The sequence below is a fragment of the Alternaria atra genome, assembly GCF_907166805.1.
Source record: "Alternaria atra isolate CS162 genome assembly, contig: 22, whole genome shotgun sequence".
In the NCBI taxonomy this organism is placed as follows: domain Eukaryota; kingdom Fungi; phylum Ascomycota; class Dothideomycetes; order Pleosporales; family Pleosporaceae; genus Alternaria; species Alternaria atra.
Genome location: NW_025091320.1, coordinates 989,667 through 1,015,740, shown reverse-complemented (window position 1 = coordinate 1,015,740; position 26,074 = coordinate 989,667). Strand labels below are relative to the sequence as shown.

The 26,074-nt window shown below is 50.1% G+C and overlaps 11 protein-coding genes across 11 annotated transcripts; 7 read left to right on the top strand and 4 right to left on the bottom strand.

Annotated features, from left to right (window-relative positions):
* Positions 1 to 724: 724 nt before the first annotated feature.
* On the top strand, positions 725 to 2,276 carry ALTATR162_LOCUS3094 (uncharacterized protein; the record flags this gene model as incomplete). The annotated part of the gene is made up of 3 exons (XM_043310700.1): positions 725 to 1,604; positions 1,663 to 1,903; positions 1,949 to 2,276. The coding sequence occupies 3 exons, from the start codon at positions 725 to 727 to the stop codon at positions 2,274 to 2,276; spliced, it is 1,449 nt and encodes a 482-aa protein (XP_043166635.1).
* Positions 2,277 to 2,897: 621 nt separating this feature from the next.
* ALTATR162_LOCUS3093 (uncharacterized protein) lies at positions 2,898 to 4,975 on the top strand (the record flags this gene model as incomplete). Its single annotated transcript, XM_043310699.1, has 4 exons — positions 2,898 to 3,219; positions 3,397 to 4,410; positions 4,459 to 4,477; positions 4,636 to 4,975. 4 exons carry the CDS (start codon positions 2,898 to 2,900, stop codon positions 4,973 to 4,975), a joined length of 1,695 nt encoding a protein of 564 aa, XP_043166634.1.
* Positions 4,976 to 5,413: 438 nt separating this feature from the next.
* Positions 5,414 to 6,986, top strand: ALTATR162_LOCUS3092 (uncharacterized protein; the record flags this gene model as incomplete). Its single annotated transcript, XM_043310698.1, has 3 exons — positions 5,414 to 5,562; positions 5,612 to 6,228; positions 6,283 to 6,986. The coding sequence occupies 3 exons, from the start codon at positions 5,414 to 5,416 to the stop codon at positions 6,984 to 6,986; spliced, it is 1,470 nt and encodes a 489-aa protein (XP_043166633.1).
* Positions 6,987 to 7,318: 332 nt separating this feature from the next.
* Positions 7,319 to 8,122, top strand: ALTATR162_LOCUS3091 (uncharacterized protein; the record flags this gene model as incomplete). The annotated part of the gene is made up of 3 exons (XM_043310697.1): positions 7,319 to 7,478; positions 7,566 to 7,844; positions 7,902 to 8,122. The coding sequence occupies 3 exons, from the start codon at positions 7,319 to 7,321 to the stop codon at positions 8,120 to 8,122; spliced, it is 660 nt and encodes a 219-aa protein (XP_043166632.1).
* A 461-nt stretch (positions 8,123 to 8,583) lies between these two features.
* ALTATR162_LOCUS3090 (uncharacterized protein) lies at positions 8,584 to 8,904 on the bottom strand (the record flags this gene model as incomplete). Its single annotated transcript, XM_043310696.1, has 1 exon — positions 8,584 to 8,904. One exon carries the CDS (start codon positions 8,902 to 8,904, stop codon positions 8,584 to 8,586), a length of 321 nt encoding a protein of 106 aa, XP_043166631.1.
* A 2,259-nt stretch (positions 8,905 to 11,163) lies between these two features.
* Positions 11,164 to 12,399, top strand: ALTATR162_LOCUS3089 (uncharacterized protein; the record flags this gene model as incomplete). The annotated part of the gene is made up of 1 exon (XM_043310695.1): positions 11,164 to 12,399. One exon carries the CDS (start codon positions 11,164 to 11,166, stop codon positions 12,397 to 12,399), a length of 1,236 nt encoding a protein of 411 aa, XP_043166630.1.
* Positions 12,400 to 12,577: 178 nt separating this feature from the next.
* Positions 12,578 to 13,267, bottom strand: ALTATR162_LOCUS3088 (uncharacterized protein; the record flags this gene model as incomplete). The annotated part of the gene is made up of 1 exon (XM_043310694.1): positions 12,578 to 13,267. One exon carries the CDS (start codon positions 13,265 to 13,267, stop codon positions 12,578 to 12,580), a length of 690 nt encoding a protein of 229 aa, XP_043166629.1.
* Positions 13,268 to 15,514: 2,247 nt separating this feature from the next.
* On the top strand, positions 15,515 to 16,405 carry ALTATR162_LOCUS3087 (uncharacterized protein; the record flags this gene model as incomplete). The annotated part of the gene is made up of 3 exons (XM_043310693.1): positions 15,515 to 16,067; positions 16,124 to 16,193; positions 16,243 to 16,405. The coding sequence occupies 3 exons, from the start codon at positions 15,515 to 15,517 to the stop codon at positions 16,403 to 16,405; spliced, it is 786 nt and encodes a 261-aa protein (XP_043166628.1).
* Positions 16,406 to 17,655: 1,250 nt separating this feature from the next.
* ALTATR162_LOCUS3086 (uncharacterized protein) lies at positions 17,656 to 20,212 on the bottom strand (the record flags this gene model as incomplete). Its single annotated transcript, XM_043310692.1, has 6 exons — positions 17,656 to 18,247; positions 18,297 to 18,644; positions 18,689 to 18,996; positions 19,048 to 19,716; positions 19,779 to 19,992; positions 20,055 to 20,212. 6 exons carry the CDS (start codon positions 20,210 to 20,212, stop codon positions 17,656 to 17,658), a joined length of 2,289 nt encoding a protein of 762 aa, XP_043166627.1.
* Positions 20,213 to 22,660: 2,448 nt separating this feature from the next.
* Positions 22,661 to 23,671, top strand: ALTATR162_LOCUS3085 (uncharacterized protein; the record flags this gene model as incomplete). Its single annotated transcript, XM_043310691.1, has 2 exons — positions 22,661 to 22,986; positions 23,047 to 23,671. 2 exons carry the CDS (start codon positions 22,661 to 22,663, stop codon positions 23,669 to 23,671), a joined length of 951 nt encoding a protein of 316 aa, XP_043166626.1.
* Positions 23,672 to 24,042: 371 nt separating this feature from the next.
* Positions 24,043 to 25,212, bottom strand: ALTATR162_LOCUS3084 (uncharacterized protein; the record flags this gene model as incomplete). Its single annotated transcript, XM_043310690.1, has 1 exon — positions 24,043 to 25,212. The coding sequence occupies one exon, from the start codon at positions 25,210 to 25,212 to the stop codon at positions 24,043 to 24,045; it is 1,170 nt and encodes a 389-aa protein (XP_043166625.1).
* Between the last annotated feature and the right edge of the window lie 862 nt (positions 25,213 to 26,074).

Genomic DNA, 26,074 nt, shown 5'->3' with positions numbered 1-26,074 from the left:
AAATGGAAGTGTGATCATCCTGGGTGTACCAGAGAATTCTCCCGCAAGGACGGTCTTAATCGACACAGAGAGTCAGCGCAACATAAGAGACGGTGAGACAGACAACGTTGGTAAGGCGATGGACTGAAGGCTATGAAGGAAATCAAAGGTAAACTTGTACCGGTCGCAACAGTCAGCGTACGTATATAGTAGTGAAAGTCGGCAAATGCTCACGCGACGATTGATTCCGCTTTACGACCCATTGAGATAATGCATAAACATGCGCACATGATTTCGTGGCAACGAACCATTGGTAGCAAGACTATCTTATTGGGAGCAGATGGATGAGGAAATTTAGGCGTGATACGCAGTTTTGTACGATCTATAAGTTCTAAAAGCCGTAGGAGACGCAAACAAGCGTCGCATGCCAGCGAGTTAAATCCGGGTGAGCTACTGGCGAGACTGCCGAGAACAGAGAGAAGAGGAAAGAGGAAAGAGAGAAGGGGCAAGATGCAAGGATATGCAGTTCGCTTCCTGCAGTAGTTTCAACGCTAATGGAGTGTCTCGTTTTGATTGGTTGTGGTTGTCCAATGTAGCTCAACCCGGAAACAGTTGTGCGTTACCGTGCATATCGTACCACAGCATTACAATCATATAGGAACGTTGGACCAACGTGTGAAAGATGTAAAAGCTCAGGCAGCTAGCAAACACATTCCTTCAATCCCACCCATCTGCATCGTTCAAAATGAACGGGCTTGCTGACGGAATTTACGTTGAGCGACCCGGACCTCATCTTGTTATCGACTTCATCCCAAAGCCTCTCATGGAACCAGATCGACGGAACAATTCCTACCTCATCGTAGGTGCAGGGTGTTTCGGAGCTTCTACCGCACTGCACTTGAAACAACTACTTCCCCTTTCAAATGTTATTTTGGTGGACCGGACACCCTTTCCCAACCCTGCAGCAGCAGCCCATGATCTAAATAAGGTTGTGCGGACTGATTATGACGAAAGATTCTACATGGAATTGGCACTTGAGGCTATGAACATGTGGAAAACCGATGCTCTCTTCAGCAAGCACTATCACGAGACAGGAATTGTATGGGCCGGCGAGGAGAAGATGAGCAATAAGATCATGAGAAATTATCAAAGCCTAGGGGTGAACCCAGGAGCAGTGATTCTTGATCCGGAAGATGCAAAGACACGCTGGAAGGGGATCTTGAGAGATACAGATTGGAAAGGCCTCAAGCAAGCTCTTTACAATCCAAACGCCGGATGGAGTGACGCTGAGCCAGCGCTGAGAGATGTCATTCAGAAATCTGTCGATATCGGAGTGCAATACATTTCGGATGGCGTTCGCAAAGTTCTCCTCCACGATGATGGGGTTTGCGTAGGAGTCCAAACTACGTCTGGAGAAATCATAATGTCTGACCATGTGGTTCTTTGCACTGGTGCACACACGGCACAGATTCTCGCAGACAGTGCACCTAACAAGCCTGAGATACACGTAGGGAACCGGATGACGGCAGCGGCGGCGATCATGACGCTATATAAGATGCCAGAAGAGGAGCTTTCTAAATACGAATCAGCGCCGGTCGTAATCAACACACTCAAACATGTTCAAGGTACGAATGCGTAGTCCGATTGAACGTTGGGCAACCCTAGACTAATATCCCTGCACAGGTGAAAGTATACCCCCAGGCCAAAGGGGACTTTGCAAATGCACTCACGAAGAGAGCTTCACACATTATGTCGATCAAAGCGAGTCTAAGCAGCGGCTTTCTGTACCTCCAGAACGAAGCAGCCAAAGTGTTTGGGGTCATGATGTACCGAGTGGCTTGAAAAAGGAAGCCGATGTTGTCGCCCAACAAATATATGGACCGTGGGTCAAAGGGCTCAGTCCGGTTCATTACCGCATGTGCTGGTAGGTGTGGTCACGAGTTGGATCTTCTGAGGCTAATATCCATAGGGATGCCGTTACACCAACCCAAGATTGGGTGATATCCCCACATCCCAAGGCTAGGAACCTGTATATCGCAGCTGGTGGTTCATTCCACGCTTGGAAGTTCATGCCAAACATTGGCATATATGTTGTTAAGATGCTGCTGGGTAGCTTGGATGATGAGAAGAAAGAACGATGGGCTTGGGACCGGAAGAGCAGTAGCAGTGGAGGAGCATGCGATATGTACATTCCTGGCCGTGATCTCAAAGACATTGAGGGTTACAAAGATCTTAAGCCAGTGAACGAGAGCTCGGCCTTGGATGGTCATTGGTTGAACGGTACTAATGGCGGTTAATGGTCTACAATACTTGAAGGTGCGGAACACATCTCGGTCGTCAGGCTTTGAAATGACATGGTTTTCATCTCTCCATCCGCGACGCAAGCAACTCCTTGCGCCCGTTGTCTAGGTAAGAGAGAAGCGAGGTGCAGGGTGCGAGAAATGCTTCTTCCGTGAGCGACGTTATGTCGATAAATTCTGGAACCGATCATAAAGTTCGGAACTGATGCTCCACGATTGTGAACACTCGCTAGGGCTTCGTTGATGGAGTGGGTACCGAGGAGGTAAATGCTTGAATGGAGGCGGATCTCCATTGGAGCTCCGTAACTCAGAAGATAATCTTGAGAGACATGAGACGCACAAAATTTATCTATGCGAGGTGCACATCAATATTATGCAAGGAGCGTATATATTCCGCTGTGTGTTCTGTCAGGCAGACGATGTGTCGGACGTAAGTTCAGGAGCTGCACCTAGGAACCTGGCGGGCAGGTTCGATCGCTACACTAGCAATGCTTAGCGCGATCGCACCTCCACTAATCCTCCCCTTTACACTCTACCAAACGCCTTGTAGCCAACGACATCAGTTGTTATTGAATCTCTTAGTTGCCAAATATTCTCTTGACGCACATTCGACGTGCTATGGCTCCGCGCAAAAAGACTGCGACAGCAGCCAAACCCAGCAAAGCTGCGAAACCTAGCAAAGCAATCATCACAGCTCCATCGACTTCTCTGGCTGCAGTGTTACCGCCATCACGCGCGCACGATGCGTCATATCACTATCCGCTGCTCCTCGGCGACCAGTCCGGGTGCGACGCATTGTTGAGTTGGTTCCATGACGTCGCGGAGACGCGTAGTATGCCGTGGAGGAAGGAGTGGATTGATCCGAAAGCGTATGAAGACAAAGAAGAACTTGGACGCGTATTATCGAAGAGGGCGTATGAGGTTTGGGTGTCTGAAGTTAGTGAGTACTCCTTCTGAGTGTGTGGGTCTTTTGCAAAATGTTGCAGCACCGATAACGCGGGAACGTGAGCGCGGTGTCACGTGCTCATGGGGAAGTCGCTGATGGCTCCTTCCTATCACTTTCACCAACGTTTAGCCGGCTTCACGTTCAATAAAACCCCGACTAACATAACCGCAGTGCTCCAGCAGACTCGTGTTTCGACAGTAATACCCTACTTCAATAATTGGATCGCAAAATGGCCTACGGTTCAGGATCTTGCCGAAGCGGACCATGACGATGTCCTTTCCGTATGGAAAGGCCTGGGTTACTATTCACGTGCGACACGCCTTCACGAAGGTGCAAAAGCCATGATCGCCAAATCTGCCGGTGCTCCCTGTGCTCTTCCCAGTGGTGCCACAGAACTACAAGAATTTCCCGGCATCGGAAGATACACTGCAGGCGCGGTATCAAGTATCGTATTTGGAGAGGCAGAGCCTGTCCTCGATGGTAACGTTATGCGTGTGCTCAGTCGACAGCTGGGCTTGTACATGGATGTCAAGGACAAGAAAGCTACGGACGTTCTGTGGGATATGGCGGATCAACTAATTAAACACGCCTCAAACTCCCCGGAAACGCGCACAAGTGCCGTACCAGGGCTGTGGAATCAAGCGCTTATGGAGCTGGGTTCCACTATCTGTACGCCGCGACCCAGGTGTGACGAGTGTCCAATTCAGGCGACATGCAGGGCCTATAGCGAAGCTAAGGTGTTATCTGACAAGCATCAGTCACCGGCTGTAGTGCCTGACATCGAGGACGCGTGTTCTCTCTGCGCATCCCTAGATACCGAAGACCTGGTTGCAGTTTCCGAAGACGCAACAAACAATGATCCGCCGCGAGCAACTAAGAAGAGAAAAGCAGCTGTAAAACAAACCAACACCATCTCGCAATACTTCGCTGTTGGCACACCCAAATCAGGCATAGATACGGAGGACGATGGTGAAGATCTTGGCAGCCCACCTGTTGAGGATTCAAAGAAGCGGAAGCTGCCGGCGGCTACTGGGGAATCCAAATCAATATCGACGTACTGCTCACTCTTCCCCAAAAAGGTGGCGAAGAAGAAGGCCGCCGAAGAGGATTGTGTGGTATGCGTGATAGAGTTGCGCTCGGAGGACGGTAACAGTAAATGGCTGATAGAGCAAAGGCCGGCCAAAGGTAAGTTCTGCACCACAATGCTAAAACAGTGCTGACGATTGTATGAAGGTCTCCTCGCATCACTGTGGTACGTAATAAACGCATTCTATAACCGAGGCACTGCTCGCTGGCTTCCCAGGTCCCTCCCAACGCGCATTGTCGTGCAGCTTCGTATTATGAGGCATGATAGGCCCATTACTCGGCTTTTCTTATTTAGTGCAGGGGCGTACGCTGATTGTGGCACAGGCAATTCCCGCAGAGCCCGCTGGCTGCATCACAAAAGACGCCTCAACAGCGCAAAGCATCGGCGCAGCAGTACATCTCCGGTCTCGAAGCCGGCGCAACTGATATGAGCAAAGCGCGTTGTGTCGCGAGTTTCCCGCCATTGGTCCATGTCTTCACCCATCTGAAGCTTACTATGCATGTCTATCAGTATAGGATCGACGCCGATAACGCCAGAGATATCGAGCTTATATGCAAGGGCCCGCCCACCCGCAAATGGGTAGACAGCGAATCCATGGACGATGAGACGTTATCGACGGGTATGCGCAAGTGCTGGGACCTTGTTTCAAAAAGTCTACACTGATGTGGTGAGGACATGCGATCGATGGGAGTTGCGGACGGGTCCCACATGCGAAGTACCCCACGTCTCGTTATCTTTTGCCAAGCGATACACATGGCTTGCTTCCACCTTCCGCCTTCTTGGCTATGTCCACACCACCTAGTGTCCTGGGGAAGTGGAACGATAAGGAACGTTAGACGTCTTCCACTATGCCAGTCACAGACATTCCTTCCTTCCCATGGCTGCGGTCCCGCTAGAGGAGTGCTGATTGGATGCATGCGACACGTTGCATATCATGATACCCTAGGAAAGACATGGTGCGGTCGTGCAACCGAGATATGGGTAGAAAACTAAGGCCTGGATATAAACGTGGTAATTCCCCGATGGTTCGGTTCTGTAATTGCTCCAGGTACACGGATTTTGGTGTATCGATTAGTAGACCGCAAACAACATCCAGTCAATATGGCGGACATACCAGCTCCAACTCCTATCACCGAGTGGCCGGACTATGCCGTTGACCCCAATGGTGGAAATGTCATGACCACCGATCTCAATGCACTCTACGACAAGGGCGATCTATGCTGGGTGCTGGTCAGCACAGTACTATGTTGGTATATTATGTTTCATGTCTATCTCCCGGGACATACTGATCGCTCGTAGGCAAATCACGCCCGCGATCGGTTTCTTATACGCAGGAATGCACCGCCGAAAAGCAGCTCTCACTATGATCTTCCAATCCCTCTTTTGCGCATGCGCTGTTGGCATCCAGTTCTGGGTTTATGGTTACTCTCTCTATCAGTCACACACCACCGGGCCGTTTCTGGGAGATTTGTCAAAAGCAGGTTTACACAACACTCTTGCCTCGCCTTCGCTCGCGAATCCCGATATCCCGGATATTCTCTACGCTGCCTTTGGTTTCACATTCGTCACCTGCACCGCAATGATTCTGGCGGGAGCGATGCTCGAGCGAGGCCGTTTAGGGCCTTCAATGCTCTTCTTGCTCTGCTGGACCACATTTGTATACTACGTGTTGGCATATGCGGAATGGAATCCTAGTGGTTGGCTTTACAAACTCGGTGTTCTCGACTTCGCGGGTTCCGGTCCTGTGCATATTGCGTCTGGTTTTTCTGCCCTAGCATGGGCTGTCATGCTGGGTCCGCGTATCGATCCACACAAGGAGTCGCACCATCCCAAGATCCCGCACTTCAAACCTCACAGTCCTTTCCTTGTTGGGCTTGGCACGATATTAATCTGGTTTGGATGGTTTGCATTCAATGGTGAGTAGAGGCCCGTACATCGGGATTTCAGAGGGGCAAACTGACAGTTTGTAGGTGCCTCAGGTGCTAACATCACTATACGCTCCGTCTACATCATCTGCAACACCAATCTCGCAGCCTGTGGTGGTGGCATGGCATGGGTCTTACTGGAATACATGTTCACCCGCAAGTTCTCTATCATCGGCTTTTGCTCAGGCATCATCTCCGGCCTCGTCGGTATTACACCAGCTTGCGGGTTTGTACCAGTTCAAACATCGGCGCTGATCGGTGCTCTCACCGCTTGTGCCTCCTTCTTCACAGTCCGATACAAGTACCTCCTCCGCATCGACGAAGGTCTCGACATCTTCGCTATACACGGCGTCGGCGGTTACGTCGGCGACATCATGACTGGCTTCTTTGCAGCACCCTACGTTCCTGCCATGGACGGCGTAAGCAACTTCTACGAAGGTGGCTGGTGGGCCAGAAATTGGAAACAGATGGGGTACCAGCTGGCTGCTGCGACTACATGTGCGGCATGGTCCTTTGTGATCTCGGTCATCTTACTGTTCATCATCAACAAGATTCCCGGTTGCCATATCCGCGCGGCTGAGGACGACGAACTGAAGGGACTGGACTACAGGTATTTCAGTGATGCGGACGAAGACATGATGATTTTGACTGGATATGGGCCTAGGACTCCTGGTTTAGCGGCGTCGGGCATTGTGAGCGGATCTGATAGTCATCAGGATGTGCCTGTCGTGACGGAGAAGCGGGAATGAAGGGAGCGCGCCTGGACATGCTGCTCGTGACTGCTCAGGCGGTTCGGCAGAATGCCCTAGGTTCTCCTCATCTGCACCATTAGCCGTTCGTCCTTCCTTGTTCGGAAATGACACTGCGAAGTCATACTCCTTTATTGGCATATTATCCAGGTCTTGTCGTTAGCGTTCTGCTTTGTACCTGGGTGGCCTCATTAGTACCTCGGCGGGACGCAGGTCCACGATAAATCCAACGCGCTTTCCCCTCGCGTGCCGCTGCGTCCTTGACTCCACCAAAATTACGTCTCCAGCTCCATTCACTTTTCATAAAGCAGGAGACTCAATACGCGCCCATGATGATGCCGATTGTCGCAATTGCCGGCAGCGTCCTCGCTGCAACGGCTACTGCCGCACTCGATCCACTTATTACTCCACGCGCTGAACTCGCACCCCGGCAGACGCCATCCGGGAACGATCCAGCGCTGGTTGGTTGGGTTGACGCGACGAATGAACAGTGTAAGCTGCACCTTCCAAAATCACATGCAACTCTCCGCTCCCTCATCACGCAAAATCATCATCACTAACCTCGTTGTTGTAACGTAGGGTCCGACCTCCGCTCTTGCGATTACCCGGCCACCTACTCTACCTCTGGCTCCTTCGCCCAATGCTGCGCATCCGGCAGCTCAGACTGCATCTTCTGGTCATCATGTAGCGCGGCAACGCTCTTCGCAGCACAAACTAGTTTGTTCTGCGATCAAGGGTATTGCAATACGGCGGTTGTGGTGCCGACTGTCGGTGCGAGTGAGGGGGTGAGTTATTTGGGTTGTTGGGCGACGAGTTTAGTCCAGGAGGCTTTTACGCTGGTTAGAGATATTGGGAACGGTATGTATAGTCCAGTCTAGCTTGAAATGTGAAGAAGATGTGCTAATGTAATGGTAGCTGATGTTGCATCGCGTTCTTCGGACGTGTCTGGCGATGGTAGTACTGCGAGTGGCTCTCCTGCTTCTACTGCAGCCTCTGAGTCTGCTTCTGAGACATCAAGTAGTGCGACCGAAGCTTCTGGCAGTGCCACTCCGACGACGGGCGCTGCTGCTATTGAGACAGTCGGTCCGTTGGCTGGTGTAGTCGGCTTGCTCACGATGCTGTTTGGTATAATTTGAAGCGACCCAAAGGTACGGAACTGTAATTAACAAACAACATGATCACGATTTGTAGATTTATACCACGGTAATAACAGTCCATTAGCTGGTTTCTACATGTCACATTGAGTAAAGAGAGTATTAGTGCCTAGTGACATGAAAAATCACAGAAAAAGCGATTTGATATTCGTTAAGGTCTTTTATGCTCATCAGGAAGGCGTAGATCCTGCAAACACCAGAACACAACTCTAAGAGGCAGCTTGGTTGCTTTCGTCTCCAATACTACCTCGACATGACCATGTTCAATAGTAGGGAGCTAAAAAGAGTGCACGAGAGTCCTAAACCCTCTTGGCAACAAATGAGACTTCTTTCCCCCACCGTGTTCCATCAGTCTGCCTATCTATGCCATGCTTGAAAAGGTCAGTCAGCTTTATTTTGGCACTGATCTGCTAGAAGCTCACCATGGCGCGTATCCAGATCCATCAAGCAGAGTATGACGCAATCGCGTTAGCACTAGCATCATTGAAGTTGTAGCACCTTCCTATAGCAAAATCGTGTGTCGTGGAGTCCACGTAACCCTGCCCAATAGTCGAAGTAAGGTCACCGCAGCCGTCAGGTGCGAAGAAATACGCTTTTTGGCGACCATCTCCCCAGGTCGTGATCTTGAAGGACTTGAATCCTTCGGGCCAGGTCGCACAGGTGTTGTCCCAGATATTGACGCCTTTCTGGACGGAATTGCCGCAGTTGGTGCCGGAAAAGGTATCGATGACGAAGGCAGATCCACTGGCTGTCAGGCTGGCCATGATGGCGATGGTGGAGGTAATCGAGAGATGCATATTGGAAAAGGGGAAAGTTCTTGAGATTGGAATCGTAGTTCTGGGGATGGAAGGTGAGGCTGTGTGTTTGTAGTAATGTTTTGAGTTGATGAGTAAAGAGACATGGAGAGTGAAAAGAGAGATTTATATACTCAAGCTGCTGGAGCCAACTTTCAAACTCGCGGAAATCACTGGCTCTTTCGCTGTTTTTGCTATTTTCGTGGCGGTCACGGCCGGTGAGGTAGTATTGGCTATGGATCGATGATGTGAGGTCCTCTAGATCTCGCCGGTGCTTTCTTCAGCTCATGATATTATGTTCGATCACCATGAGATGCCTTGCGAGCCAAGACACGACCAATCGCTCTTTCCAAGTCGCCGCATGCACCGCAGGTTGTGGAGAACTTAGCTCCTTCAGCCAGCCTTTTGTACTTCTCAATGGCCATTCCATCCCTACGGTGCGACAATAAGCACCGACATGGTGGATCATCTGCAAGGCTATTTGTCTGTTACGTTCGCTGACAGGTAATCACAGGAATGCATATGCTGAAACTGAGGTTGAACAACTGCAACAGGAGGATTGAACCGTATCTCAAGGAACTTGGGGGTGAGCAAGTGCGCGTACAAAGCAGCGTCACGCAGCTGAGCTGTTGGCGGGGTTGTAAGGCTAGTATCTACTCATTGCAGCTATGCGGATGCATCGTCTAGACACGATAGTAGCCAATCGTGAATATCTTCGTCGTATTTGTTGCTTTGATGGATGTTTCCCTTAGGCAGACGGCACGCGCATGCACTGAGAGCATCCCAGGTTTCGCAGAACCACGTGACGTCGAGCAGACACCACCTGGGCACGATTATTGACAACCGTGACACCGCCACACCAACGACAAATCGGCCATGCAGATCACTTTGCACCACGCAATATCACATATCGCCATCCCTGCCATATATCGTCATCGTTCGGCAGAGCATGTGATCGCTGGAAATACCGGGCGCTAGACAAGTAGCGAGTCTCCTCCATCACGAAGTTCTGGAAAATCTCGATCCACAATGGAGGCTCAAGCGTCCCAAAATATCTCTGCCTTCTCCACCTCTGCCACAGATGCTGCAGCTCAAAGTAGTCGTGGCCAACATTGGAGGCCGTGTTTCCAGGCCGGTCCGATGCCGAGCAAAAACGAACGTAATCCTCGATGTTCCCAACTCACCGTCTAAAAATAGCAATTTGAAGGACACAGTCTTCTGCCTACGTCTCAAGGATATAGAACAGTACACAGTCTAAAGTCTGCAGACATCGGTACTTGTCGTCGATCAAACGACCTGGGGCTAACCTACCCAATTTAGCGGTTCAGTAACAGGATGGTGGCGTAAGAACGATTTTTGCTTCAGGAACATAATGGCGCGCGACTGGGGAGAGGCCAGGGTCTTAGATTATCGTAGTGTCGCCTGAACCCTCGGAAACTACGCACTACGCGCAATGATCTGACCACCATAAAAAGCTAATATGACATAGTCTCTCAACATCGGGCTACGCAAATTTTCATATCCGCGACCAAAACAACCCCGTGAAAAGGGGCATCATAGACGTGCGATCTTCGGAAATCAATTGCTACACACACTAGATGATGTCTGCAGCACGCATGGTATCAACGGCCGGGTAGTCTTATCCTATCCTTCTCACCTGATACGAGATAATGCCGGTGGTTGTAATGCCAGCTATGCCGCACGAGTCATAGCGACAAAGATGTATTGCCTCTCTCATGCTAGCGGTACGCTGCTAACCTAGAACGAACACAAGATCTGTGGATATACAATAGTCACAATTGCTAGAGCCATAGACTATTCGAACAAATCGTCAAACGTGCATGCGCTTGCAAGCATGCGCTTTTGCAAGATCGCGATACTTCGCCCACAGACATATTCAACAGTACCGGATGGAGTTCCTGGATACGGGTGGCTCCACTGGCAGTTGGACATATCTTGTTGCGTCTTCTTGCTGATCGGAGCCTTCCAGCTACTCTTTTCATTACGTCTTGCTATTTGTGTAGTACTTGTCCGTTCGCTCGGCCATCACCATACGCTCCACTCGCTCCACTCACAACATCAAGGGATATAGTTTATGCCATACTATCTTTTCTAATACCGAATACCCTGACGATCCTCGTTATTAGCTCTCTCGATCTCTAATACCATCGGTCCATCAACCTTTCCGAGTACCAACGAACAATCAACACCTTCTTCACGAATTTCAATATGCCTTCTACGACCGTCATGAAGCAGGGTCTCGCCACTGCTGTCCTTGCTGCACTTCCATTGGCAGCTCGTGCTCAAGGTACTACACCTCCTAAGCTCACCGCTGCCTGTAATGATGTAGCAATCTTCATGGCTCGCGGCAATGACGCCCCTTACCACGATGGCCGTACCTCGCCCTTCATCGATGCCACCTGCGGAAAATTCCAGGCCCAGGGCAACTCATGTGACTACATGGATGTTGTCTTCGATGCTACGCTAGGCGTCGAATTCTGTCCTACGATCCAGGAAGGTGCCGTCAACGGTATCAGGCAAATCACTGAGTACAACGCTCAATGCCCGGATACTTTGATTGTGATCAACGGCTACTCACAAGGTGCCATGGTTTCCGGGGCTCTTCTGAGTGGCGGAGGCGACGACGCATGCAACGTCGACTCCCAAACGCTCGGTCTTGACTCTACCTCGCAGGCTGGCCAAGCTGTCAAGGCAGCCCTTCTTTGGGGCGATGTCAAGCACACTGCGAACCAGGTTTACAACGTTCTTGATGGAGCGGATAAGCAAGCTTGGCCCCGTACCGGCGCTAATCTTGAGCGCCTGAACCGCTACTCTTCTGTCTTGAGGTCGTACTGCGGTGCCGGCGACCCTGTCTGCGCTAACGGAGATGACGTTGCCCAGCATCTGAACTACTTTGAGCTTTATACCGAAGAGGCGTCGAGCTGGGTTGTGAGCAAGCTGTCACTTCTCCTGGCTAAGGCCTCATCATCTGCTGTGCCCTCCAGCTCGGCTATCCCTACCCCCTCTTCCACAACCACCCTCAAGGACTCCACAACTGTCGTTACATCGACTGAAACAAGCACGATGGAGGTACCGATTACCGTTACCAAGGATGCCGAAACTACCACCTTCAAGCCATCCACTATGATCTCATCATACGTCCCCATCGTCACTGCCACGGCTTCAAACGTAACTTCTTCAACGATCTCCGAGGCCGCTACTGCTTACCCTGTCGCCATCCCTCACAAGCACTACAACGCAACCGTCCCATACAGCAACTCTACCATCCCTGTGTCGAGCACTCTCATGACCGCCGACAAGCCTCACGAGACTACTTACCTGCCGGTTGAGGAGTCGCACGCTCCCGCTACCACCGAGGCACCAGAGCACTCAACTGTTGCTGCTGCTTGCCCACCAGCCACCGTATACGAGACCGTTACTGACATTGTATACAAGTACGTATAAAGCGGTTAGTGTAGGAAGGTCGGATTGGGATGGGAAGTTTTGGAAGTCATGTTGGATTGAATGTATATATATACCCTTCGTAAATGAAAAGCTTTTATATCTCACGGCGAATTTGTTTTGTATCTTGTGATAAAGTTTGTTTTATATTGATTATCCCTTATATTCTTGTATTATATCCTTAAATGCCCAATGCCTTTGCGATCGCCTCTCCAACCGCTGTTGCACTCGCAGGGTTCTGTCCAGTGATCAATCGACCAGAAACGGCAATCTTTTCGCCCCAGGGCTCCGCTGCCTTGACAAACTTGCCTCCACTCGCCTTCTGTAGGGCATCCTCAGGCAAGAACGGTACAACCTTGCTCAAGCCTACTTGCTCCTCCTCAGCGTTTGTGAATGCGGTGACCTCCTTGCCAGCAACAAGCAGACTTCCATCGCTCAGCTTAGCGTCATAGAACACAGCGGGTGCATGGCATACAGCCGATACGATCTTGTCCGCTTCCCAAAACTCCCTGATAAGTTGTTGTGACGTCGCATCGTCGACGAGATCGAACATGGGTCCGTGACCACCAACGTAGAAGATGGCGTCAAAGTCCTTCGCCTTGCCCTTGAAGTCGCTCAGCTTCTGGGTTGTCTTCCAGACCTGCTCGTCGTTCTTGTGGAAGTTGACGGATACATCGTCTTTCGCGGCTTCGACGGACGCAGGGTCGAGGGGTGCCTCACCGCCCTTGGGAGATGCAACGGTGATGTTGGCTTTGTTGCGTAGGACGTGGTAGGGGTGGGCAAGCTCGGGCAGGTACCAGCCGGTAGGCTTGCCTGTGTCGCCGAGCTTGTTGTGTGAGGTGAGAACGAAGAGAATGCTTGGCTTGGACATTGTGAAGATATGGTTTGTTTGATATGGGTGAGTTAATGTGTGAGATGGATGTACTTAATGATTATAAAAAAAGTTCGATGGCTTTCCACTTGAGTACCCTGCTATGTGACGACATGCGGGGTAGCTACGAGATAAAAGGCCCGATTATGCAGGGCAACTTCCTCTAGCGTCAGGGACGTCATCTTGGAAAACTTGCGTCTTCCGTTCGCCTAGTACACAAGCAGTACTTTGAGGAGTTGAAAGATGGGATCAGCCAGACACTAGCAGCTTTTGTGCGATGCATTGATCTCTGCTATCCACTTAAATCTCGGAGCAGCCTGCGTTTCGAGCAGAATTTGGACGACGATGATGACGTTTTCGCAGATCCAGCCGCTTCTGTACGTTCAGCAATTTTTTCTCGGAAGCATGTGCTAAGTGACCTTTTACCTTTGCCGAGCAGCATGAGATCTTACCGCGACTCCAACATGACGACAGCTACGCGTCGTAGGTTCTCGTCCGATAATGTGAGGCCGCAAGCCTTCCTCGAGATCAGACACCAGAACTGAAACAGAACTTCTTTGTTCTACCCTTAAGTATCGGTACGTCTCCAAAAACGACCTTGCCAGCCCACTAGCCCCTTGATAATCATCTATACTGGATCCGCTCATCTCAGCTTCACTCTCTGCTGGCCAAAAGTACGTGTCCGCTCTATATATGACGTAGTCGAAATACTCCAGATCATGCTCGCTGGGATCTTCGGGAATGTCCTCAGCTATGGGGGTGTAATCAATGGCCATATCTATAAGCTCTTTCGGCAACCTCAGTCCCACAACTGGATGCACTTTCCTTTTCGTTTCGGCATAAGCTCGGCGGCATTCGAAGAGATTATAGGCTGTTACGACATAGCTTTCACACAATGGTTCTTGTCAAATCCACTGTATTCATAACGTTCATTATCAAGGTCGACCTTAGGATGAACAGGACAGCCGTGGCGAGACTCTATCCATTCTCAAATCTCTTTATATGTCTGAGCGGTATCGAAAAACGGTATCGATTTGCAGTAGGCTTGAATAGAACGTCTGCGTGCTCCTCCAGACCAGCCATGAAACATATCTCCCAGAAAGATGTCGAGGTGGTTATTAGCTCGTGGGTCCAGGTACGTTTCTTTGCCGTACAGCAACTCCAATTTCATGGTCATGCAACACGCGATCGCTATATTCCAGCAGTGACCATTCTCGGCCACAGTGTACATAATTTGAAGCACCGGTGGCAGATACTCCCGAATGAAATAACTCTCCTTTCGCGCTGCCGGGCCTCGATTGTACCAATTGTCCCATGTGCCGTCCATGGCACACGTTTACCGTAGAAAGTCTAGAGCGGTACTGAATGCATCGTCAACTATGAGATACCATATCTCCAGGCCATTAAATCAACGTAGATCGACGAGAGTCCCAAACCCTTGTTCGGGCGAGTCTTCATCCGCGCAGGAGTGCGACGCAAACGTCAAAATAAGTTTGGACGAACCTGCCGAGAAGATGTCGTACAAGGTCCAACTGCGAAATCGCTGTCTTCTGTTGATAGGCTTGCCGACTGGAGAATCAAAGGTAAACCGATAGTTGTTTGGGTTTCCCATCGTTGCCCACGGCTTATGCCGGTGATGAGTGAACGGTAAAACCGCGTCGACGCGACTTTGGACGCGCAGTTGCGCTTGGCGCACGTGGCAACCCCATCGCGGCCCTCCCGATTACGATGTCATAGTCACGACCAACACATATAATTGAAACAACTTATAGAGGTGCCATGACCACATGTTCTAACTCCCGAACAATTTTTGATTGTACATCTTCGAACGAACCAAGAAGCAGATATGGGGCCTCAGACGGTCTCACGTTCTACCGACAGTTGCCGTATCACATCCCGCTGCCTCGAGTACGCATGTACTCATGCGGTATCTTGACCGACGTCGGATAACTGCGACGACCACATCGCTCCATACGACTCCACGCAATGCGCTTCAAGTTCGGCGGTCCTACCCACTTGGACCGCACCCGTGCGGGTGAGCTTCTGGTTGGGCAACTGTTCAGCTGGGTCGCGCAAATAGCCCGATTTGACCTCGCCTTGCATCTAGATTGCGGGGCACAGAGGAAGACCCACGTCTTGTACGGCTTATACGTACTCGCCTGGAAGCCACATATATCATATCCAGACGTGTATAAAACATGGAGGTCGTAAGCAGGATTCAAGATCTCAAGAGTACTATTAGTCGTCATGGCATCTTCCGAAAATAAAACAGTCATTGTAACCGGTTGCAGCAGCGGTATTGGTCTGGCAACAACTCTTCTCTTTCTCTCACAGAATGCACAAGTCTTCGGTGTCGATATATCACCTTTCAACCATGAGCTTGATACCACCCAAAAAGAGTCCTTCGCTTTCCACGAAGCAGATCTTTGCAAGCCCGGCGCAGCCGAAGAGGCGATTTCTGCTTGCATCGCAAGATATGGCCCGAATATCGACGTGCTAGCCAATGTTGCGGGTGTCATGGATGCTTTTGGCAGCGCTGATACGGTCAAAGACTCGGAATGGGAGCGCGTCCTTACCATCAATCTCACGGTTCCGGTCCGGATGATGGCAGCTGTATTGCCTAGCATGAAAGACCAAAAGAGCGGTGCCATCGTGAACGTTGGTAGCTATGCAAGTCTCTCGGGTGCGGTGGCTGGCATTGCATACACAGCCAGTAAACATGGGCTTGTCGGTGCGACCAAGAACGTCGCTTGGCGCTTTCGAAAAGATGGTATTAGATGCAACGCTGTACTTCCAGGTGGTTCGTATTGCTTCTAGACCATGATCCGAGAGACTATTGTTCTGACGAAGTTTCAGCCGTTCCCACTAACATCCGCTCGTCGATGGTGCAAGAGAACGTTGACCAGGCTGCAATGGAAGTATACAAGTACGTAGTCACGACATCGGACATCATACTTTTACTGACAGGCTCGCAGTCCCGTGCAGGCCTTGTGCCAAGGCCTGAAGAGAGATGATCTGCCATACGGATCTGTAGGCCCTGACGATATTGCTCAGGGTATTGCATTCCTCGCGTCCGATGCTGCAAAGACGATCAGCGGTGTTATGATGCCGATAGACAACGCTTGGTCAACGATATAGGTCGTAGTTATGGACTCGGTACTGTGAAAGCTGCCAACCGATATTGGGGTGGGATCGGGAGAGCACAGGTCTGAATCGACGTAGGGAGGATGTACTTTCCAGGGGCTCGAAGCGTATAGCAGAAGACTGTAGTTCAATTACCCAACAAACAATGCGGGGTGGACAACACAAGCTACTCCAAAGCAAAAAAAAAAATTCCACTTCAATTCGTGATATTTGTGAGCCTCTGCTTGCCATGGTCATTCTTCCTCGGCAACAACGTCGAGCGTTGCCTTCCCTGAAGCGCTACCGTTCCTCCGTGCAGCGACCCTACCAATTTGCGACAATCCCTTCGAAACCGGAGTTTATATGTCTATATCCTCCGTTTCTCATTTCATACCCGAGCGGCATTGCCACCAAGCGTTGACATCACCCTATCTACAGTGTCTCAATGTTACACAGTGGTCGCTGCGTAGAGGACTCGTCCGCTGGTGAGCCTGAGCGGGTCTTTCACATGACATTTAGTGGCTTGGCGACCTTATCTGACCCGCTCACGTGAAGGTACCGACGTTGGCTTCCATTGCTTCCCGGGTCTCCCTGCCTGGCATTCTACATAGCGGCCAAAATGGACATGTCCAGACGTTGCACACATGCATACGCGCGATAAACTCGCATACTCTCAGTTTTCCCGTGTAGCACAAATTGTAGGCCATGCTACAGAACCTCACGCTTCATCCGCAACGTGACGGCTCTTTACTACCCGGAGATGATACCGTAGTCGTGCTTACGATCGGACGAAGAAACACCAGATACTTTAAAACTAAAGCCAGCGCAGCGCGACTATATCGAATCGCTGTCAGAACATGGTGGTCCTCCGGCACACAGCCAATGAGAGGTCGACTGTCCTTTGATATCGCGGTGTGGCTACAGAATATGTTCTTCCCATGTACGACAGTGTTGCGTCGAATCATCCCACGAACATTAGACGCGCCGATACTTCTTTTCATATGTACCTTGTTTGACGGATGCGCAGCAATTCCATCACACTTGAACATTTATAGTGGCATTAAAAAATGTAAAGACTTGGTTGCAGCAACAATCACACTTAGAGTTGGCCAGGAGGCCCATGCTCAGCTATCAATTCAAGGCCTGCGGAGAGTCATATCATCACATATCATTCATCAAGGCTTTGACAGTGACTTGTACGACGCTGAATCGGCCAACGCATTGGTTCAATAACATCTCGGTATTGATTGAATATTAATAGGTTACTATCCTAAACTCCTTCTATGGTCGCCCATCAAATGCTTCAGTCTCCACATCTTTGGATCGTCGCGAAGGCTAGCTCCCGGGAGTACAAGTTCTGTGAGGATTGGCTGCGAGTATTCTGGATTGGTCTCGTCTGTTGAATCGGTATCATTGTCCGGCTCTTCTATAGCAACGTAACGTCCGACAGCATTCCGAATATCGGCACTCAGTCGTTTCTTCATGACGGCAAGCATGATACTAGCGATGTAGGCACTCTTGGACTGTTCGTACAGACCGTTGAAACATAAAATGAGTGTAGAGAGAAGTGAATCGCTTGTTTCGCTCCGTTCGCTGGCTGGGTTTTGCTCGAGTTGTTGTAGGGGTTCTAGGGTGAGGTTGGCAAGGTGAGCCAAGAAGATCGTGAGCGTGGAGTCGTAGCATTCGAAGCTATGGCGGAGATAGTATATGCGTAAGATGCTTTCTAATTGAACGCTCGCTTGTGTAACAATGTGCCGTGCTGTGTTGTGTTGGCTCTGCGTCAATGACTGTGTACCATCATCTTCAGAGGATATCTGAGATCTGAACAGAGTTATTAAAACAGCGTAGTACTCGCAACTGTAGTGTTTCAGCTTATATAGTATGTAACTGTGACATGGCTACTCACTGCAGTAACATATGGGAAGGGTATACAATCCAGCGAGGCTGGAGTTGAGAAGGCAATTCCCTATACCAGGTTTCCAATTTCGCTTGGATATGCAAAGCTGCAATCCATGGCATTTTCTTCAACTCTTTGGATCTACTAAAACACATCATACCAATCTCATTTTGGATGAGTCGCAACTCGCTCAGAGCTTTCATGCCGTGGCCGAAATCATTCGAATAAGGATACTCGTCCGGTGGAAAACGCAGCACTATATTACCATACCACTCTGACTCGTCACCGGCGTCCGGAAGCGGACCTGCCGGGATATCCAGAAGACACGGCGGGTTGAAGTAGTAGTAACTCTGTAATCTGAAAACGTTAATTATGAACTACTGTGTGTTGAATACACTTACGATAGCCATGAAGATAATCCCCACGCCGTGAAAGATTTGGCGTGCTCGAGTCTGCTGCCATCCGACCGGATTGCAAAAAGACTCATCTTATGTGCCATGCTGAGAGCTTCGAGTGTATAAGAGAACCCAGGTCTATCGTGACCAAAGTCATTCATTGTAGCATTGATGAGACAGCCAGCTTGAATTGTGGTAAGTTTTGGCTCACCATCCTCCAATTCCCACAGTCGTTTGGCTTCGGCCAAGAATCGATATGGCAGACTGTCTGGATTCCAGAACTTGATACGATTGGCAAATAGTCGGTAGCTAGCCTGTGACGTGTTAATAAAACCCATTCACGACAACAAAGTATACTTACTCACACAAGCTTTGGCCAAAAGAGCATTGACGAGTAGGGGGGAGCAAAACTCGGTTCTTCTCGTCAACATGTCCTCCAGAAAATAGTCCTTGAAGAAGAAGAACTGCCTTGGATACTGATGGATAAAGTAGCTATCAAGGACATTCTGTAGCAATCGATCGTTAGAACTGACACTAGTCCAATTCGAAGGTTGTGCATCCTCGAGTAAACTGTCAAACATCCTGGCCGTAAGCAAGGGCCTTGCGTAATTGCTCTTTTGCAGAGTCAGGCGAGCTTGCGAAGTATTTGTGTCGTACTCGGCCGCTTCGATTGCCTCATATACAAGCGACTGGAAATAAGTGCTCTCTCGAAGGCCTGTCGGTATCTTGTCCATGAACGGGAAGTGAAAGCGCGACAACACTTGCGTAACATTAGAATGCTCCATGACCAAGCTTCCCTCTTGAATATGCTTTACCACAGCTTCTGCATTTGCTCCTGCTCGGATGCGGCGAAATACATCGGCTGCATCTTTCTCGGGCAGATTTTGTACCATATCGAACAATTCCTCTTGGGCAGTACGTTTCTCTTTGAGCTGCTGATATCTACGCTTGAACTGACGCGACTCCGTCTCGCCATGACGACACTCGGTATCTCGCGCTACGCATGCAGTGCACTTAGGCTTTAATCCGTCGCACTGTTGCTATGTCAGCTACAGTCGGAGGAGCCGCAGGATGTATGTACTTGCTTTTGACTTACGAACTCGACAAGCCTCACAAGCGCTGACCCGTGTAGGCTTTTGTCTTTCCACTGGTTCTCTGCGGGTTCCGCCAGCAGGAGCAGGTAGGAGTGAACGCAGTGGTGGTGGAGTTCGAGCAGATCCTTGTTCCATTCCTTCCAGAGCAGTGACGTCAGTTGCGTTGTTTCAGCAGGTTCAACTGCTAGACTCCGGCCTGTTGGAACTTCTGCATAACTATGTGATGAACACTTATATGAAGGTGCAGCGACAAGAAGTGTGGATCTTTGGTATGTAACTGGTATGAGGAAGGCTCGAAGAGGAATTTCGCATCGAGGTTTCGTGGCACTACTTCGGCGCTATTGTGGCGAGGCCAATCAGCTGCCGCATCGAGATCTTCAATCGCTAGCAGCGCGTCCACGTGTTGGCGCGTCAACTGGTTAGCGTGTGTGGCCATCACCATCACTCAAGAGATCGAACATTTCGCCATCTCACTAAGCATCATCAGTAATGCAATTTTGGTGAGCAACGCCACTCTCTATTCACACTCTCTCAGCTCAGCACTGCTTGATCCCATCCGATCGATCACACGAACCGGCTGCGCACACTGTCTCTAAAACCAGTCGAATCTGCAGCCTTCGTCACCAGCGTCACCAATATCTAGATCACGGGTATGAGGGACGGATCGTTTTTAGCGACCGTTTTCTTAATCAAGGTTTTTCATTGCAATGCCGAAATCCGAATCCTGCCGAATCGTACCTCTGGTTCACATCGGATCTCACACCAGACTGTTCGGGGGTAGGTTCGCAATGCCGAATCGGCATGGACAGGTCCTTTCTCGGCAAGGACTCGTTAAGGCAAGTACATCCGCTCCGTGCTGCCATTACTACTTGCCGCGCCGAACTATTATCCAACGAATTTGAACGACATCACCGAAACATGGTGTGATCTTACCAAGGTTATATGGAAAATGTGTTCATATAAGCACATGTACGTCACATTGCACGCCTCCGATGAGTTGAGCGCTTTTCTTGGTTGGCCTCTCTCTAGGCTCTGAAGTGATGGTGGAGCGACAACAGAAACTGCAGGCTTGATAGCTCACCGGTATTGTACCTCCGTGGGGAATCAGACCTGGAGTTGCAACAATATCAAGAGCAGATCTTGGAGTAACCTATTGAACGAGCAACGCTAATGGATGCTGGCCATATCTTTCCACTACATATTACAGTTAGTCGTCGTTACTCTTCTTAAGCTTATCCTTCTGTGTCTCGGGCGTTCAATGCTCAAGAGCCTTAGTCTCACAACATAATCTACACGTCTTTGGGCGCACTTGCACTAGCAATATCCGCGCCCTGCTGATGAACCACGCTCCATTCATGAAAGAGCTTCGACAAGGACTTTGTACCGAGAAGACTATTCTTAGATGTATTCTGCTTGTCTTGCGATCCTAAGACAGCCCTAGTCACCGCTGCAGCCCTCACGTCGTTGGCCTATACAAATCGTCTCTCCGGAGGTCTGCTTTACTTGAGTTGGCTTTTGCTCTTCATACTAAGAGCAACAATGCGTGACATCTTAGTGGCTGTCATCTTGCAGAGGCTGCGATACCCGGTGGAAACCTCTATCACATTCGTATGTCAAACTCGCAGTGCTCCTTGACGCCGTGTTCAAATAGACGTTAGTGTGTTTAGCCTCGAAATCGCAACAAGTTTGCGCTTTTATGAACAGAAATCTACCTTGTAGGTTGATTCCATACTGATTTAGCCTGTAAGATGAATGGAGCACACGTCATGGCGTAATAAAATGCTGTAGGAATTGCTACAGGCAGTGGCTGGCTAGCCCCGCTCCACCCCGCGTACTGCCAAAGTGCTATTTGTGTCGCGACCTTAACCGTCCTACGCAACGGTGCGAACGCTGGTTTTGCGAAACGTACTAGACGAGTTTATGACAATGGTTCCCGATCTAGAAAAACTTGTATTGCAAAATGACGCATCGGCAGTGCAACAAAGCGCTCGACTAGTCCATGGGCATGCCACATCACCACTACGCCACCCACAAGACTATTCCGATATCGACCCTGTCTGCTCCCTTCTTCCTTACCGCCCAATTTGCCGAATCGTTACATGAATCACGCAACGATTTCGATACCAATACTTCACATGGAATATACATAGGCGATTATGTCTACACTCGCTTGGGAAGGTAGGTGGGCTGAAAACCTTACATTCTTCCTCTTCTTCGAGGAGTAACACCAGTATTGCACCTTTAATTGACATACGACTCTTCTGCGCTTTTGTGCATCCTAGATGAAACTACGGAGAAAGTGCATTGCGCATGTGAGGGAAGAGATGGAGAGATATGGGTGGGCAACTCAGATGGTGGCCGCAGGGTCCCGCTGGGCATCTTCGGTTTCACCACGCGCCACGTACGCGCCATACCTTCCAACGTCGTTTTGCGCAACCACCAGCATTCGAGACGGATACATTCACGGCCTAAGCTCCTATGCCAATCAGATCCTGTCACAATGTTAAGATGATTAGGCTTTAAGCCCGCGCCTTGTCTCTTGTCTTGCGGGTAAGATGTCACGATCCGGCCTTACAGAGTTACCGGTTCCATACAGCAACACCGAGTGGTGAAGCCGCCTTACGCTTATCATACTGCCTCTCACGTCGCTGACCTATGGTCGCATTAACACGACTTGATTCGCGCCTGCGCTTCGACCCCCAGCTTCTTGGACGCCGCACATCTTGGTTACTGACACGCTGAAATGATGGGTGGCCTAATATGTCCACATCGAAGGAAATTCATCGATGGGTTCAAGATTCCTTCATAACGTTGCGTACTGTCAGATTCGCGCATTACGCTCTACCTCGTGATCGTCCGCGTCTCAATATTGGCTTATCTCAACATGCGCGGGGATTTGTTATCGTCAGCGTGTCTGTTCCTCGCAACAGCATTACCAGTGCACGCCGCTTTCTCCGAATTCTTCTTTGCGGGTAACAATGGAACAGGTGCGCTGAAGACATGCCCCGAATCCGGATTTGAATGTGCTCCGCCATCCGTCTGTTCGTTTGACGATCGAACTCAGAAGTACTATTGCTGCATACCAGGAAACACAGATGCCGTGTGCTGGGGGCCCAATTCAGGCTGTGATGGAGGAGACAGTACTACACCCTCGGGTAGCCAACAAGCCTGTTCGTCAGGAGTCAATACCTTTTGCTGTCTGAAGTCCAGGTAAGAATGTGTCTCGACGGCCCAGTAGTCATCGTTGGGTGTGTAGCTGACAGGGCCTAGTGAGACCTGCACGGAAACAGCAGATCAAATCAACATTTGCTGGAGCCAACTTGATAACCCGCTTGCTTCTCTCAACGCGACCGCCGTCAATGAAACAGCGCAATCTCTCGAGTCGAATCGTCCCTCTGCTGCTACGTACGCAGTCAGCTTATCTGCCTTACAAACACTCACATCAACCACCGCTGCTGCATCATCAACAACCCCGAGCGCATCAGGGCAACAGCCCATCGCTACTACCACGCCGTCTGTAGTGCCACAAACAACGGTCGAACTATCCGAAGCGGCTACCAATAAAAGCAAAGCGTCGGGTCTCTCAGGTGGTGCGATAGGCGGCGTGGTCGGTGGAGTAGTCGGTGGAGTAGTCGGTGGGTTAGCTCTACTCGGCCTGGTTGGATTCTTCTTCTGGCGTAGAAAGAAGAATGGCAAACACAATCCGTATGCGCCGGCCAAAACATACAACACTTCTACACACCCGGTGGGTCATCCAAGCGAGATGGACTCGAACCAGATCTACACGCATTTGCCAGCAACTGAAAAATACGGACACGCAATTGGTCCTGCATCGGAAGTGCCTGGGGATCGGGCCCCAGCAGAGCTACCAGACACTTCGACGCACAACAGGTAGTGGGAGCGAGTTGATGATAATTTGACGGTTGCATGCGAAGAGACAGTGCAGAATGTATTTTAATCATGTCTTGAATCTTCGACCTTATGTGATTACAAATGAGATTCCATCATCAGCCATTCTGTATAATCCTCGCTAATCGTGCACGCGTAATCACTTTGTTCTCAGTTATGCTTTCGCTAAAGGTGGCAAACGCGGTATGGTATACGTCTAGAAACGTGGCAACTACTCAGCATGCTCTGAGGTCATCTAACTTCAAATACAAAGACTTTTGGGTAGCCCTCGCAAACGCAATAGTTCGACAACCGGCCGGGACAGCCGACATCATCTGCCAACTATTCCTCAACTACGGAACAACGATCCTCTCCATCTCACGCCTCATCAAACATCCTGTAGATCTCGTCAAACTCCTTCATGAACCCCACCCCATCCTCCAACCTGGGCCAGTTTCTCCCTTCTGCCACGTCCCCCATTCCCCCTTCCACCCACTCTGCATACCTCTCATATACCTCCGCCACGCTCCTCGCTCGAAGACCCAGCTCTTTTTGCCACTCTGGCCAATCCCAACCCAGGTCTTCTACCTCATCAGTCGCGTGGTCGTGGTGCTCGATGGTAACCTGACCATTAAACGAGTCACCGGACATGAGATAAGGGCCAGGCGCAGTGACACGCAATTCACCCGTTTCACCAGCAATATGCCATGAAAGCCCAGGCTCGCCTTTGAACGGCTGACCAAGGCGAAATGAAGCCGTAAGCTTAGCCCCGGGCACTGTAACACCTTTGTTGGTAGCAAGCGTACCATGCACAGTAATCAGGTCTGGTACATCACTCTTCACAGTCCTGCCGGCTCTTCCATTAACTCCCAAGACCTTCAGTTCCGGCCGCTGGATTTGCATCTTCGCATGTGATTCTTCCCATTCCCCAAGCACCTCATGCACGTAATCGATCATATGGCCATAATGGATGTTAATTGGATGCCCCCCTACCTTCCTATCTGCAAAGTACGTAAGAGACTCCGGAAGAGCGTCGCGCTGCATCAAGCTGCCAAATGCGCGGACCTGGCTGCTGAATACCTTCCCTATGGTGTTTGTGGCTAGGAGATATTTAATTCGTAAGGTTATTGGGGCGACGCGCCCTTGCAGGCCGATGATACTGTTGCGGGGATCTGAGGTGAGTTTTGCGAGGTTCAGCGAAGTATCGAGACCTTGCGTCAATGGCCATTCGATGTATGCTGCTTTTCCTGCTCTTAGGCTTGGTTCGACAACGGAAGCATGTATGTCGACCCGAGTGCATACAACGAGTAGGTCGATGTCAGGGTCTGCGGCGAGAGTGGCTGGATCCTCGTATGCTTTTACATCGCTGGAGAGATTGAATGTCTTTTTTGCTGCTTCTGCGGCTTGCGTGGAAGAGTTGAGAAGAGCAACGAGCTGGTAATGCTTTTTGCCAAAGGAGGAGAGGAGGTATGGTAAATGAGCGTCCGCGGCCCATGTCACTTTTGCTGAGGATGAGAGACCAACGATGGCTACGCGGATTGGCGACATTTTGGGTGATACTGAATGGGGACTATCTCAGACTGTCACCGACTTACCGCAACATGCTATATGTTTTCTGTATTCTTGATTTCTAATTCAGAACCAAGCAGGAATTACGCCATGTTCTCCTCTACTTCGATTTTTATGCCGCAACATCCAACGTGCTATGGATGCCTTATGATGCCTTACCAATGCAACGAGCCAATTGTGACGAAACTCTTCTTCGCAATAACACGAGCTGACAAAACTGGGAACTAGACATATATTGCTCGCCATAAAGCCTACATCCTGCAAGCGACAGATGATGTTGTCCCACCAATGGTTAACCAATAGTTTGAGGTGGAGCTGACAAACGAAGTGATGATAAAGCGAAGACTAATACGGTAAAGATCGTTGCTAGATGCCATTGGCTGGAAAAGCATGACAACAGCAGGGTCTACAACTTGAAAATGATATTTCAGAAAAAAGAGAAAATGATGAGGGAAAAGGTAAACCTCAAACTGACAGCTTCTTAGTCATCCCTAATACCTTCCGGTGGCTCTTCTGCCAACGCCTCTCCAGTCGTCTTCCCCCCGATGTTCATGGCGGAGCGGAAGAGCGGAGTCTAAACCCGATATAGCCTTCACACACATACTCAATCTGACGACTCGTCTTTACTTCGCATACCAAGGCTGAATCCCTTGAGTGTCTGCAATCACATTTCTGATACACGGACGGCATGAACATGCTTCCCGGGGTTGCGAGCGTTAAGGAGGGGGAAAGTGACAGGGACAGCGGAACAGTCGGCACGGGTACGGGTAAGACGGCAACGACAACCTTGGCAATATCTTCGGAGCGCACTTGGCATGTTTCGGATTGGGCAATGAACGTC